The following is a 15,514-nucleotide window of genomic DNA, read 5'->3' as shown; positions in this document are numbered from 1 at the left end:
GGGGCGGCGCTGAGGTGGAGCGGCCGGGACGCGGTCGCCCGTGGAGGATGGCATGGCTGCCATGCGGTCGCCCGTGTAAGACGGGGGCACGGTCACCCGTGTAAGGTGAGGGCACGGCCGGGACGCGGTCCCCCATGCAGGATGGCATAGCTGTGATGTGGTCGCCGCCGTAGTGCGAGGGCATGGCAGGGGCAGGGTCACCCTTGTAAGGTGGCACAGTCACCCCTGTAAGGTGAGGGCATGGCTGGGACATGATTGCCTATCTAAGAGGACAGCACAGGTTGGACACAGTTGTCCGTGTAAGGCGAGGACATGGCAGGGGCATGGTTGCCCATGTAAGGTGAGGGCACGGCCAGGACACAGTCACCTGTGTAAGATAACGGCACAGGTGGGACACAGTTACCCATGTAAGGTGACACGATCACCCATGTAAGGCGAGGGCATGGCCGGGATGTGGTCACCCATGCAGGATGGCATAGCTGCGATGTGGTTGCACCGGTAAGGCGAGAGCACGGCCGGGATGTGATTGCCTATCTAAGATGACCGCGCAGGTGAGACACGGTCACCTGTGTAAGGTGAGGGCATAGCTGGGACACGGTCGCCTGTGTAAGGCGAGGGCACGCTCGGGATGCGGTTGCCCATCGATGTTCCAGATTTTTGCACCCTTCAGAAACGGGGTTGTGGAGCTGGGCTGGCCACAGCCCCACTGTTTTGGATCCCCTCCGGGAGGATCGTATGAGGGACAGTTCCAAGATGGCAAGTTCTATTCTAGAGAGCAGTGTCCGGACACGGGAAGGGAGAGGCATATGTTTGTCGGTACCCGGGGTCTGTTCACTCGACAGGAAAGTGGGAGCAGTGACCTGGCAGAATTAAACAGCAAGTTTGGTGAAAGGTGTTTTTAAAGTGAGTGCTTGGACTGTAAGCGGCAGCATGAAATGCCATACAAAGAGCCCAATCTCAGAATAACGCTTGGAGAGAGACGCGGTGCAGAGGCAGGAAACCTGGGAGCGGTGCCAATCAAATCAATAGCAGATAATGCAGAGCGCCTTTGATAACGCTGACTTTAAAAAATGAATTCAAGGCTTTTCAAGTCATTTCTCATTGTTTAATTGCTTTGGTGAGAAGAGATGACTTCTGAATGTTTTCCACTCATGTTGCTTCATTTCATCAATGCATGTCACTTAGCATGATGGGGAGACTTTTTATTATAGAGTTTTAAAATACCTGAGGTTTCTTTGAATAATTTATCCCTGTTGGGGGGGGGCGGGGGAGCGAGGTGGATGAAATGGCAGCTGACCTTGCTATGGCACTGGAAAGTCTGAGCTAGTCAACAGTACAACTTGACAAGGAGAGCACTAGGCAAAGAAACGGTATCAAGTGCTTCAAGACAATGATCCTTAAAGGGGAAAGGGAGGGTTTTTGCCTTTCTTTTTCAGGAAGTGTGAAAATGTATTGTTTCTGGAGCTGTAGCTTGTAAACCTCCTCTGGCAGATGTCTCTGCACCTGAGGTGCACAGAGAAGGAGGACATATCTGAAGAATCCTAACCTGGTCCCCCATGTTTAACTTATTTCCTGCCCCAGAAAAGCCTCGAATAAGTAAAAATGTGTATGAGTGGAATAACTGAAAAGGTACTGGCTGTATACAAGAAAGCACATCAAGGGCTATTATAACAAAGCTCTTAGGTTAGGCTCTTGAGTTCTGTGCAAAATTCATTACTTGGTTTGAATAACGACTGAGGATTTTTAGAAGTGACTAGTGTTTTTGAGTGTCCCAGCTTTTCCATGCTTGGCTCAGTTTTTCAGAGGAAGGTTGCTCTGAACTACTTTAAGATATCGCCCCAAAATTGCTTCCCCACTGAAGCTTTAATCATTTGAAAATCTGGGTGACTATGCCGCAAATGCTCTGTTTTGCACTATAGACAGATAGAAGGCTGGGAACTGTCTCTGTGTGGGTTTAGCCATCTTTTTACTTCATTACCTTTGAATCATGGAAAGAAAGTGTATGAGCAAGGACTGCTTTGCTCAAATAGGTGTTTGAGATATGCATGCTAATTCAGAGGTTCTCAGTGTTTTCATTGAAAGATAGTGAGCTATGTTAGCCTGAAGTCAGGCAAAGGCAGAATCTCTACCTTTCCTTCTTTCATAGTAGTGGTCATGCAAAGTGGTCCCATGAACCAGCTCCCTTCCTATTCATAATCTTACAGACCAGTGGTGCTCAAACTTTTGGCCCCACAGGCCAGATATGTGGCTCACAGTTGGTTCAAGGGCTGGATCGGGCCCCACGTGCCAGGATCAGGCCCTGCGCAGCTTTGACCAGCCCATGTAACACCCAAATTGGGCCCTGCACTGGCCACTGGGTGACGGGATTAGCCATATGTGCTGGGATTGGGTCCTGGTGCCCCACACTGCTTCTGCCTGACCCTGTGCACTGGGGATTAGCCCCTATACTTCCCAGGCCAACATGCTCAAATCAGGCCCTGGTGCTCCACACTCCCCCTGCCTCCCTGCATACCTGATCTAGTGCTTGGGGCCACACTATGTGGCCTGTGGAGCTCCCCCTGGGTCCAGAAATTTGGCATCAAGGGAGTGGCAGCTGCTCCCCTGCCAAATTTTCAGACCAGTGGAGAGTTATGTGGGTTGGATGACATGGCTCTGGTGGCTTGATCTGGTACATGGGCCATCCCTGCTTCAGACTCTCTTCTCATTTGTGACCATGTAACATCACCAGGTTTACATGTGAAATTATTACAGTGAAGTATTTAGGTGGGATATGTTATGCTGCTGCATGCTGGGTAATAGCTGTGATAGTTAATAAATCTGAATTTTGGATGTCATTAAGACCAAATTGAGGCCCGTATCAGCCTCACTTTTTTTTCTTTTTATAAGATTGCTCTTAATTTTTGTGTCTCTTCATGTGAGTGAGCAACTGCAAATGAGAATTAGGCCATGAGCAGATGGCTGCGTGGCCCACTAAGATGCTCTGCTTGGATTTTACTTAGTGCCAAATTTTAGCTTTCTGCAGAGCCATGAATGTAGTGGGAAGCTTTTGATATCACTTATTTTCTTGCCCTTCTACATATCTTTGCAGATAGATGTAGCTGTGGATAAAGTCTACAGCCTGATTGCATTTGTTGTCTGTATCAATGACCAATATTTTGTTATGTGGGAAATCCTCGATTAGGGATTAAAAAATTGAAAACATTCACTGTTGCATCGGAGTTTGCTCTGAATCATTTTCCCTGATTCTGGTGTTTCCAACCCTTGTAGATTACAAAGGGTTTGAAGCCCTGTATGAGTGGATTTTCTAAGATCCGCATACATCTTAACATCTGTGTGGGTGTATGAGACCTGCATCCAGATGCCTGTGCTGTCCACTTACCTAGGGTAGTGTGGCTTCTGCAGAGGCTGTGTTTCCATGATCTGATCATCATGTTTCTGTTCAAAACGATGCATATTGGAGGCATGTATACAGCCCGTTGAGTACCTGCTACTTTGAGAACATACCAAAAAAATGTTGGCTGTCTGTTATCTTGAGTTCACTCTGGAACAGCCCAGCTCTGCAGAACCACAAGGGATGAGTTTTAGGGAAGGAGGAATATGTTGTGGAGGCAGTATTTTTATATCCCAATTTTATGCTTGCCAGTGGCTTTTGATGTGGCTTCCCATTATGAGTTACTTATATGGCTCCCATTACCGTCATATCTTAACACCTCAGCTTCCTTCATTGTAGGTATTGTCCCAACATCCCTGTGAGACAGGGAAGCACTGTTGTAATCTCTGCTTAAGAGCCTGCTGAGACACTGAGGCACATAATGGCTAATCGACCCACTTGAAATCATGGAGAAAATCTCTGTCATGGCAGGGAGTGAGTTTGGGTTTCCTGGGTATGTCTACATGAGACATTTACTGTGGAGTTGACTAATTAGCTCCACAGTGAAACGTCATTGTCTACACATGCAGGACAGAATAAACTAATGAACTCTGCCATAGGATAGTACTGTCAGACACAAGTACTATCCTACGGTGGAGTCATTTAGTCTGCTCCAGTGCACGTGTAGACACTGATGGGGCTGGCTGGGAAATGAGAGTGCTTCAGTGAGGGGGCTGCCTAACTGCTAGCCCTGTTTTATGGCACCCTCGTGACCCAGCCAGCCGCTCCCAGCCAGCTTACTGAGCTGGCCTTAAACTAGCTGATTTAGGTCTATACATAGTGTAGCTGCAGTGACACAAACTTTGAGAGCTTATGAAGGGTTCATGGCAGGCTTGCATAGGTGGCAATGAACTTTATGTTGTCCCAAGGAGATCGTTAACCGTACTTGAACTAGCTACTTTAAAACTATCATAGGTATGCCTGTGTAACACTGCAGTCACACCTTTGGGATGCAGGATGGGCATTTAAGACTGTTCATGTAAGGTAGGTTATGGCAATTTCCTGTCAGGATAGATGAGGGATTTGAAGCAGGAGATGGTGGGTACCTGGCAGAGAAAGTCAGAACAGAAAGGATGTCTGGGGTGTAGGGAACAGCATGGTGGACACAAATCAGGAAAAGGAGATGTGTGACTGGGGTGACAAGCAAGAAGGTGAAGAACAGGGAATTAGTGAGAAATGAGCAAGCAGCAAGTTGAGCCGGGTAGGAGCAGCCCTGGGTTGGCAGGAGGTCCTGGGAGTCAGCCTGCCAGCCTGGGGCTGCTCCAACCCAGCTCAACATGCTGCAGTCCTGGGCTTATGTGCAAATGTGGCACCTGGGGCCAACGTTTAATCGGCCACATTAATGGCTTTTGTAGATGCGCCCCTTGAGTCCTATAGCAGGGCTCTAATCAAAACCAGGGGAGTACTCAGCCATGCTGCCTGCCTGCCTGCCTTTGTTGAATAACCCCCCTGTCCTCAGAAAACCCCCTTTTGGGGTAGGGGGCAAACACAACAGTTGCCTTAGCCTGAAAGAAGCACCTGCAATAAAACTCTGTCTTCAGCTTTTAAAACATGAATACAATCCAAGTCACTTTATAATAAAACAGATTTTTAATGGAAACTTGACTATTTTGACATTTTCAAAATGAAACATAAACACTGTAGAATTTCAGGGTGTTTCTTCCTCCCTCTCCCTACTGTATCAATTGGATAAGTTCAGCCAAGAAGAAAGAGAAAGTTTCATATGAGAAATGTAGTCCAATTCTAGCCCTAATCACAGGACCATTCTTCCTCTGTGTAAAAGCTTAGAGTAGAGTTAGTCTTTCATCTCTAAATTGTTCTTTCCTCCTGCAGTTTTGTTCCTGCAGCATCCTTTATTCTGATTCTCAAATCTGCAGTGGGCTTCCTAGTAATTTTTTTTTTCTCAGCAGTCCCACTGACCACTTTCTCTTCTGGGAGTATCCGTGACTGGATGAATATTTATGTTTGGGTGAAACTATAGGATCTCAGTGACCAACCCTAATGAAAATCAGCATGAAAATAAGTAAATGAGTAAGTTTCTTGCACAGTATATTTCCACAACTATTACTTCAGGACTTGAGAAAAAAATGCATTATTCATCTGTCAGAGGGCTCACTGCTACTGTAATGTATTCTTTTTAGCATCCATTCCAATTTGAGGTGTAGATAATTCAGCTGAGATCCTGTGTTCCTTTATTCTGGGGAACTCCAGTTCAAGTTCATGTCACTGAGGGTTTTGCTTAAAGAAAGAGATCAGGACAATTGCTTAATTGACATTGCACATTTTCAGTGAAGCATAGTCCCATATGAAAAGTGCAGGCTCTCTTCCTCTCTGTTCACCGCCCCCCCCCCAAACCACACACTTGAAACTCAAGCTCTCGCTGGAGTCCCTTATCTTTCTTTTGAAGCTATTACAATTAAGAATCCCAACTATTTGACACGTGGTCAGTATGCATTTACTAAAATCCCTAATCCACCTTTTATCAGGTGTTTGTGCTTTTTGACATCCGATTGTTTTCAGAAAACAAACTGCTTCGCTGAGTGATGCAAACTGAAATAGGGTTGGCAGCTGCTGCCCATACATTTTTAGTTTAACCTGAAAATATAGTGTTTGAGGTGTAAATATATACTTCTGACAAAGGAACTTTAATATAAATCATGTAAGATCCTTAAGGAGAAGAGCACTATACTTCAGCTATCCAGTATTTTTACTGTGGCGCTGTGAATGCCTTTACAAAGCATTTCTGGTAGAGTCCTTGATTTACCGAAACTCCTGTTGAAATTGATGAAGACTGTGTATCCAATCTTTCCCTCTTATGGTCCAGATTTTCCTACTCTTTGAGAAACCAAGTCTTTCCCTGATTTTAGATGAGCTCATTGCTTGTGATTACTAGGTTAATGACTAGAGATAGGCAAAAAAGAAGAAAAAAAAAATCTGATTTTGAAGAAAATTTGAAAACGTTGAAGTGTTACATTTCAGAGGGGTCTGATTTGTGCATTTTCCACATTTTTTCCTTTTTTTTTCTGAGTTATAGATCATTATCATGTTTGGAGCAAATTAAACTGTTTCCAAACTATCACATCAGTTTCATTCCTTTGAGGAGGAAAAAATCAGTAGAAGGCCCTGGTTCTTTTTTAAATACAACCTGAAATGTTTCTGCAGTTTTTAAATGCAACCTGAAAAGTTTCTCCAACTTTTTACAAAGAAAAAAAGTGTGGTAAAAAGTCAATTTTTTAAAAGGGAGAACGGTACCTGTGTATCAAAAACTCAATGAGCTCTATTAAAGATGTTTAATGCTCAAGTGGCTACAATTAGTTTTCCAGGCTATTAGTTTATGGAGAGAGTCTGTTAATGCTATTATTTGCATCTCTCTGTCAACAAAATCAGTAAGACCTTAGTGCATTAGATTTTTTTTTTGGAAGGGTGTCTTTTCAGGCGGAAAGGCAAGATACATTATATCAGAACAGAAGCTTAGATTTCTGAAGAAAACAATAAAAATCCATATAAGGTTCCTACACATCCTTAAACTCCACAGTATTTTTTTTTGTGTTTCTTAATTTCTGTTGTTCTAGTTCATGCACTTCAGCTCTAAAAACAGACCTCCAACCAAGAAGTCCATTAGCTCAGCTAGTAGAGGGAAGTATTTTATATGAACGTATCCATTGTGCTGCAGACCTTGGTAGCATATGGGAGGTGAATGTAAATTAGCAGTGGAACACTTCTCTTGCAGCACACAATCCAATAGAGAACAAAGTCTTACACTCCCTATAGGAAAACACGTCCCTTAGCTACAAGTGAACTATCTACAGTTACTGTTTCAGGGGACTCCATGCCTCTCACAGAGTTCCTGTATAAAGCTGCTTTTAGAGAATACGGGTTGTATTACATCTCTACTAAACAGGTGATAAAAGGCATGGGAGACATGGGTGGATCCAGGATTTTAAAAAGGGAATGTGGGATTAGCAACCAATGCTGCAGGGGTGACTGCACCCCTGCTCTTAGCTTCCTTCCCCCCCTTCCCCAGGCAGGCACACCACATTGTGGGAGCAGCAGATGGGCATTCTTAAAGTCCCCAAATCAGGTGAGAATACCTTCCCACCCCTGCTCTTGGTACCCCATTCCTTTCCCTCTGTGCTCAGCAGCACCTCCCCTTTCCTCCCATTGTCCCCCTCACCCTCTCTACTTAATGCCTCTGACTGCAAGAAGCTATTGGGGAGATTTCTCTGCTGCCACTGCCATTGTCATGCAGCTCCTGCCCCACTCCAGCTGGGGCAGTGGGGAGCAGCTTTGTGGGGAGCTGGGCTCAACCAGGGACAGTTGCAGCAGTGGGCAGGTGCTCCCTCCCTGAGCCTGCTCCAGAGCTGGCTAGGAACACCTAGGGGGACTGGGAAAAGAAGGGAGACTCGCCTGCTGCTACCGCTGCTTGTTTCCCAGGCTGAGCCCAGCTCCTTGAGCAGCCCAGCTGAAGCAGGGCAGGAGAAGCTCTGGAGCCCCCCACCCCCAGGTCAATTGAGGGAACAGAAACAGAAGTGGGTGGGAGAGGAGGGATTGGGGTGGCACATGCTACTGATCATGGAGGGTTAGGCAGGGAATTCTTACCTGCTTTGGGGACTTTTAAGTTCCCAGCTGCTGTGCCTGCAGCATGGTCTGAAAGGTGGGGGTGGGAGGCATGCCACTGCATGCCTTCTGGATTTGCCCCGATGGGAGATGACTTGTATTGAATTAGACTGGGTGGGTTGGGGGATGGGACAGGGGACACTGGCTGTTTCCTGGCAACAATATGTTTGGAAAAACTTCACTGGATCAAGGTCCAAGTACCTTATGTGAATGGGTAAGGTTATGGACATAGTCACAGGTGTAGGCTAAAAATATTCAGTGCTTTCTTGCTTCTCACTTGGTTCTCTGCCATGGAAATTGAATGCTGTTTGACCTCCATAAACAATGCAGAACTTAGCCCAAGGACTTGATTTTTAAATGCTCATGGGTCAGTTCTGATGGTGTTCTGTACAGTAACATGAGAACTGGAGGCTGTCATTATAATACCCCAGCATGCAGCCTATAGCAAAAGGGAGGAAAGGAGCATGAGCATATCATGACGAAAACTACATGTTCCACCACAGATATTTGCATCCTTTGTAACTGATTTTACATAACAAATGAAAAACCTTTTCCAAAAGCATGATTTCCAAGAATGATTGATGTTGCTTAGTTCTCTTAGAAAATCCAAAGTGATCTTTCAGTTGGTTTTGCTAATCCAGTCTCCATTTCTAGAATAAACTACTATTTCCATAAACATTGGAGATTATTCCTGAAGGAGGCTGTAAGTAAAAGAAATGATAACATTATATACTGATGTTATTTATATTACACTAGCACCTAGATTTGCCAATTGAGGTCAGAGCCCAGTTGGGCTGGCCCAGTGCAGATGCATAGTCAGATTAGTCAGATATGGCCCTTGTCCAAAGTAGTTTATAATCTAAAGTCCTGATCCTGCAGCATTTATGCACATGCTTGACTTTGGCCAAGTGAGTACTTGTGTATGCAATTGACTTTGACCAAGTTAGTAGATCTAGTCAAAGCAGGGGAACATGTGAAGTGATGAGCTCAAGGTCATATGGAAGTTCAGAGGCAAAGCTGAGAATAAACCCCAGGTGTCCCAGTTCACACTCCAGTCCTCTGTTGATTAGTATATGTCCCTTTTCCTATTCCTGCTCTTCTACAATTAGATCCGTGAACGTAATAAACCCCTGTATCTGAATCAGGCATGACATGCTTCAGGATAGCATAGGGGGTGGGAGTGTTGATCCCGCTGAATAAAGATGCAATGCCAAAAATAGTTTAGGACAAAGATCTTGGATGCTAGAAACAGGCACAGCTATTTTTTTAGAAGTACATTGTTTTAAGCTAGAGGCAGTTGTAAGGTAAAAGAAAGGTGGAATAGTACATTAGTATATATGAAAGAATATGATCAGTTAAAACACCAAGTAAACATCTGCCTTTCACATATGCTGATGTGAATGCTTAAAAATCCAAAATTGCATCAGGAGCTAAAAAAATGAAAGTTGGTCACTAAACTCCGCCCATATTAAATACCATATTGTTTCTATAGCAACTAATGTACTTCAAAGGGGAAAGGGAATCAAAGGTAGACAAAGGAGAGGGCAAAAAATGAATAAAGTAAATGGCATAAAAATGAATCTAGTCATGGATATTGTAGATGTTTCATTGTTGCTTGTTTGGGGAAGACTTGCTCTATTGCACATGAGCAATTCATCCCAAACTTGCAGTAATAAAAGAAAGCTCTTAGCACCCCTCGCCATCACATACTCCTGTTAGTCTGCAGACAACTCTTTCACTTGGTTTCTGTGAATTTTCAGCCTAATTCTGTGAGGTACTGAGCACTTCCAACTCCCACTGTCATTTGGAGCTTACAGTCTCTCAAAGTATCTGGTCCTAGGAAATCAAAGTAATTATGACTGGGTTTGCAGTTCTACATATCTGAAATGCAGTACCCATTTCATTTACAAACATATGCTGACCGTATCTTGTCTTTTTCCCCTTCAGGTTTTTTTTTTGACACTTTAAAATAAATGCATATTATTTTTGTTACTAATTCAATAAAACATGTAACATAGCATGTCACAGACCCTGAGATAATAAAAGAACCAGTTAGAAGAGTTCAGTCCTCAATTAAACTGCCATTAACTGATAATACACGTATTAAAACTTTTTTTATTGACCTCCTTGCTTCCCCCTATAGCAGTGGTTTTCAACCTTTTTTCATTTGCGGACCCCTAAAGACTTTTGCATGGAGGTGCGGACCCCTTTGGAAATGTTGAATGGAAGTGCGGCCCCCTTTGAATGGTAAGTGTGGGTATTTGCATACTTTTGATTGATCATAGCCATCTTATGCAGACCCTTGAGACATAGTCTGCAGGCCCCCAGGGATCCTGTGGATCACAGGTTGAAAACCACTCTCTTATAGGAATCTTCTGGCTGTTGTTTATCTAATAGTGGAGTGGTGTGTCTCCGCTATTTAGGCTTTGGCAAAGACACTCTTATGCTGACTGGTACTACTGCACTTATAGGGAAAGCATTCTGAGTCAGTGGCACTGGGTGTCAGGAGAGGTGGAGGGATGTGTTCCAAGTTCTGACACTGCCCTCCCCACCTGGGTAAATGTGGAAGTGTCTACTTAATGTTTTTGCTACAGTTACCTTCTCGGGAAAATGACTGAGTATGATAGGTCCTAGTTTTTCAGGCACCTTTGAGCTCTTTGCTCAAAAAAGAATGCTATATTTGGTCAAGTCTTAGGAGGTAATGAACCCCAACTTCCTTTGAATACACGCAGGCAAGGGCTTCTGGTGCATCACAAGAAGCAGTCAGTGCTTTGCAGAATTGAGCCTTGCATATAACATATTATTTGACTGTGTGCCTTAGGCATTAACAAATTATACTGATTGGATTTACTGCCATGTTTGTTCACAAAGCGACTTTAGAATTGACCAAATGGTGTTGGGGTGAATGTCATTAGTGCAAAACAATGATTGATTCCTTCTTATATGTATGATGTGTTCTCATGTGTGTAAACACAAATATATTTTTACTTGAATAGACAGCCTCTCCTGCAAAGAGCTGGTTGTATCATAGTATCATAGTGCTTAGGGTTGGAAGGGACCTAAACAGATCAGCAGGTCCGACCCCCTGCCCTGGGCAGGAATGTGTGCTGGGGGTCATATCTGTCCTACTCCACCCCCAGCCCAGGCTAGGCAATGCCTGCCCCTACCCGATCCCTCACCACGGGAGGTGTTGATCTGTCCCCCACACCCCTTCCCTCCCCCCTCCCCTTCCACCACACCAGACTTACCACGTGATGGCTGCTGTATCGGATTGGTATCGGCTGATATGCCTCCTTAAATATCAGCTATCTGTATTGCCCCCCAGAATCTATGAGTGAACCCCTAGCTTTTCATAGAACTTGGCTCAGTGTTTGCAGAGAGATGGAATTATCCTCTACAAGTAAATAAGAATGGTTTTGTGACTGCAAAGTAAGTGGCTAGGGCCGCAGGATATAGGAGTTTTTGCATGCCCAATTGTGCATCAAAATTAAATTTCCAAAGCAGTCAGGGAAGAGAAATTCTACCAGAGATTCCAGACTAATATTGAACTCACAGTTGCCTGCTAAATACCTCTTTGATGATTAACATAAATTTCCTCCTGTTTGTGCCTCATTTGCTTTATGTAAACAGAAGTCTTTGTAACCAAAATAAAATGAGCAGATGAAAATGTGCTTGAGCCGGTGCTACGACCAAAATCTTAATTCATTTGATGGTAGTGTTGGGGTGATGTCATTGCCTTTTGATTTTCTTCTGGACCAACATAGCAATGAGTTTTGTGGATGGTATCTCTTATTGGACCAACTGCCTAGTTGGGAGGGATGTAGACATGCTCTTGGGAACCAAGTACTCTTACGGAGGGACCTAGGGAAGGATACTGTGATACCTGAAAGCTTGCCTATGTCTTTCCCAACCATGCATAAATCGAATAAAAGCTATCACTCACAAAAGTCTGGTAAATTTTCTGAGATTTAGCCTATTTTTCCTTTGTACACAAATGCCTTTACTTCCTCCTCTTAAATTGCTGGTCAAAATTCTACTGATTTCTTCAGGAGTTCAACCAAGTTCTTATGCGGCATACCTACACATGCAATTACGGCACATGAATAAACTGCGGGGGTGCCCTGGGGGTCAGCCTGGGGCTGTTCACCACCAGCTCAACATGCTGTGGAGGGGCTGGTTAGGATATGAGGGTGCTTTAGTGCAGGGCTAGCCAGCAGGCAGCCCCTGCACTGAAGTGTCCTCATGCCCCAGCCAGGCCCTTCAGCGTCTACATGTGTGCTGCTGCGGAGTTTTTTACTCTGCATTAGGATAGTACTTATAGTTACAGCTTTATTTGTACTTGTATTTACAAGTACTATCCTGCTAGAGAGTAAATTAGTTTAGCCTAATAGGGATGCACATATAGACGCCAAGATATTTACGGCGCATCATTAGTCAACTGTTCATTAAATGTCTTGTGTAGATGTGTCTGGAGATTACTTCTTTGGGCTTTGCACTGGGTTTCACATCACTTCCTTGTACTTCCTGTTCACAGGGTGGTATGTCTGCTTGCTCTTAGCGCATATTGCCAGAACCCTTTTATTCAGCTCATATCATGCATAAAGTGCAGCCCAAGTGAGATCAGTGGGGCTGGCAGACTTAAGAAATACTCTGCCTTTCTCACAGCACAAGCTTCTTCCTAACTGTTACTGTAGTCTCAGGGCTAGAGTAGTTATTTCAGCTCCTCTCCATTACAGTAGGAAGTGGCTTTGAAAGAAGACAGACTAGCAGCTCTAGCTGATGGGCATCTACATCATTAAAGCAAGTATTCAGGGAAGCCGTACACCTTTCAGTGTCTGTCTTTAAAAGCTCCTTATCTCACAGTAAGATTGGAGCACCGGAGACTAGCAAATGTCTACGTAATTCCAAGACTAGAGAGATTAACACTGGCTATGAGGGAAATGATGGAAACTGTTAAGAAATATGATGGGAAGATACCCCACTCTGAAATAGGACAGGTAGCATGGGTTGGAATAGAGAAAACTGCTCTGTGAGCCTATTAGAAAATTGAGGGTGCAGTATTGAGTGCAAAATAAGATGTCATATTCATTGCAGAGTACTGGGATGGGGATAGGCAGCAAAGCCATCTGTAAACTGAGCAAGTGTGTTACAGATGATGGTTGTGCTAATGGAAACAATAGTGATACAGTGGTGAGGGGTATAATGCAAGGGCTAGTCTACACTAGAAAAGCTTTGGTTGTATAGCTGCATTGGCCAGCCTTCCTAGTGTGGATGCAGCTTAGATTGGCAAAAAAGGTACTTTGGTTTAAATTTATTTTGGGACAATGGCATCAATTAAACAGGTACAAAACACTTTTTTTCTTTACCAATACAACTGTATCTGAACAAGGGGCTTGGTTGGCTAGAATAAAAATGTTGTAATGCCACATCACATCACCTATATAAAAATGTTAGATGAAGTTATGAACAATTGAGTTAGTCCTGCTCAGATTTGAATATGTGGTCCTAGGAAGTGGAGTTATTTCAAACAGGGGTTAAGTGAACTGGGAGATGTCCGAGTATTTTCTGAATATGAACGTGTGTTGGGGAGTCTTGAACACCTCTTACCCCTTTTTGCTGTGCTGTATATGTCACTACATTTCTCCTTTCAGGTGCTCTGATCCCAGAAGCAGTTCAGTCTGAATCACAATGATTAGCATGTGACAGAAGGGGGATTGTGAGGAACAGTTCCAAGGGAGCTGAAATATAGGCCAGGATCACATCCAGTGCTAACAAGGCAACCACAGGAAAGAATAATGGTCACAGGTCATGACTCAGTTTCCCTGCTCCTTATTCAATTGGTCAAGAGATTGTTATCTCAGGGAAATGGGTGGGAATACAGAAATTTGAATCTGAACTGTATAAAACTGCTTCACACAAAGGCATAGGTGTGGGAATCTGAACTTTGCCTCAGCTGCAAAGACAGTTTCTGAGGGCTGTCCTGAGTCATCTTCACCCAATAGTGAGTATGTCTGTGTATTCTCTGCTGTATGTAGCTGCTCCTGGTAATGTTGCCTGGTTGACAGTATCCCAGTAAACTGGTGTATGGTGTGGGGGAATTTGCTATGGCTTCTCTTGTACTTCTCTGGATAAAATGAAAGCCCCCACAGTCATCCTGGGTGGAAACGTATACTGCTTTTCCTATCGGGAAGGGGATATGTACTCCTACCAAAGATCAGCGTTGTCTTATCTTCCCTCAACAAAGTACTATATAAGATGGGTAATTTTTGCCATATCTGCTATCAAAATAGTCAACCTTTAAAGGTGTCATAGTAGATCTAATGTATTTACTTGAATATAAAATAACCTCCCAATAATTAGATTATATCTATATATAGAAAAAATTTAAATTTGTTATAATTTTACTAGGGGTGCACTGATAGACATTTTTTGGGCTGATATTGATGGCCTCTTTTTAAGAAGCCATATCAGCTGATACCGATCTAGTTGCCGATATGCAGCCTGGCAGCTTGGAGAGCGTCTGGCTGGTAAGTCTGGTGTGGGGGGAGGGGGGGAAAGAAGAGGATGGGATAGCCGATCAAGGCCCCTGTGGTGAGGGAGGGAGTGGGGCAGGGGCAGGCACTTCCCAGCTGGGGTGGGGTGCAAAATGGAGCTGCAGCTCATCTGGGGGTTGTGCGGTGGGGGTGGGAGGTGGCTTTTTCTGTTCATGCACCCCAAGAAGGCATGGGGGGGGTGTGCACCCGGATCTATGAGTGGGGCAAGCTGCAGACTGGGGTGGCGCTGGGCTCTTCTTGGCGGGGTGTGGGAGAGGGCTGGGCTGAACTGAGCTGTGCCTGGGGCAGGTGATAGCAGCACTGGGAGCAGGGGCTACAGCAAATTTTGGGGTGGCTATAGCTCCCCTCCCCCATAGCCCCCCTCCCAGTGCTGATGCCACCTGCCCCAAGTGCAGCCCGGCCCAGCTCCCTGCTCCAGGAAATGCTTGGTGCAGCCCTGGGCCCCAGCCCGCAGCAGCAGCCCACCCTTGCTACACGCATGTATCCGAGGGCACATTTCCCCCATGTCCTTCTGGAGTGTGCGTAACAGTGGGAGCTGTCCCCCTGCATCCCTTGGACAAGCTGCTTGTCTTGTGCCTGCCACTGCCCCCCTTATTGCAGGGGCCTTGATCTGCACCCCGCCCCCCGCACGCTCCTTCCCTCCTTCTGCCCCTCCTCCCACAACAGACTTACCAGTGGATGCTACTGTGCACACTTCTGGGCTGTGCTTCTGGCTGCCTGCATGCACGGGGCATTTATTGGCGACATTATGGGTCACATCAGCCAAAAAAAGCCGATTGGCGATAATGTTAATTTTTCTTATATTGGTGCCCATACAATATAGGACTAATGTATCGCATCTCTACATTTTACAGGCATAAAATCTAATTATTGGAGGTTTGCCTTGAATTTGTCCCCCTCCTAATGCTACAGC

At 44.8% G+C, this 15,514-nt stretch overlaps 1 protein-coding gene across 11 annotated transcripts in view; it reads left to right on the top strand.

Annotated features, from left to right (window-relative positions):
• The first annotated feature begins 9 nt into the window (after positions 1–9).
• PAK5 (p21 (RAC1) activated kinase 5) overlaps positions 10–15,514 on the top strand; it is a 264,702-nt gene continuing 249,197 nt past the window's right edge. For 4 of the 11 annotated variants that reach the window (XR_003092188.1, XR_003092190.1, XM_025194237.1 and 1 more), the window contains exon 1: positions 10,209–10,294. Coding sequence is in view for 4 of the 11 variants with exons in the window: in XM_025194237.1 (XP_025050022.1) it covers positions 10,270–10,294 (25 nt within the window). In the remaining 7 variants the exon portion in view is untranslated. Of the gene's footprint in view, positions 106–10,206; positions 10,295–15,514 lie in introns of those variants that run through there. The other 7 variants (XR_003092189.1, XM_025194242.1, XM_025194244.1 and 4 more) reach the window with 5 other exon arrangements.

Source organism: Alligator sinensis, unplaced genomic scaffold (genome assembly GCF_000455745.1).
Source record: "Alligator sinensis unplaced genomic scaffold, ASM45574v1 scaffold140_2, whole genome shotgun sequence".
Lineage (NCBI taxonomy): Eukaryota > Metazoa > Chordata > Crocodylia > Alligatoridae > Alligator > Alligator sinensis.
Note: the sequence above shows the minus strand (reverse complement) of the source record. Positions and strands in the feature narration are given on the sequence as shown.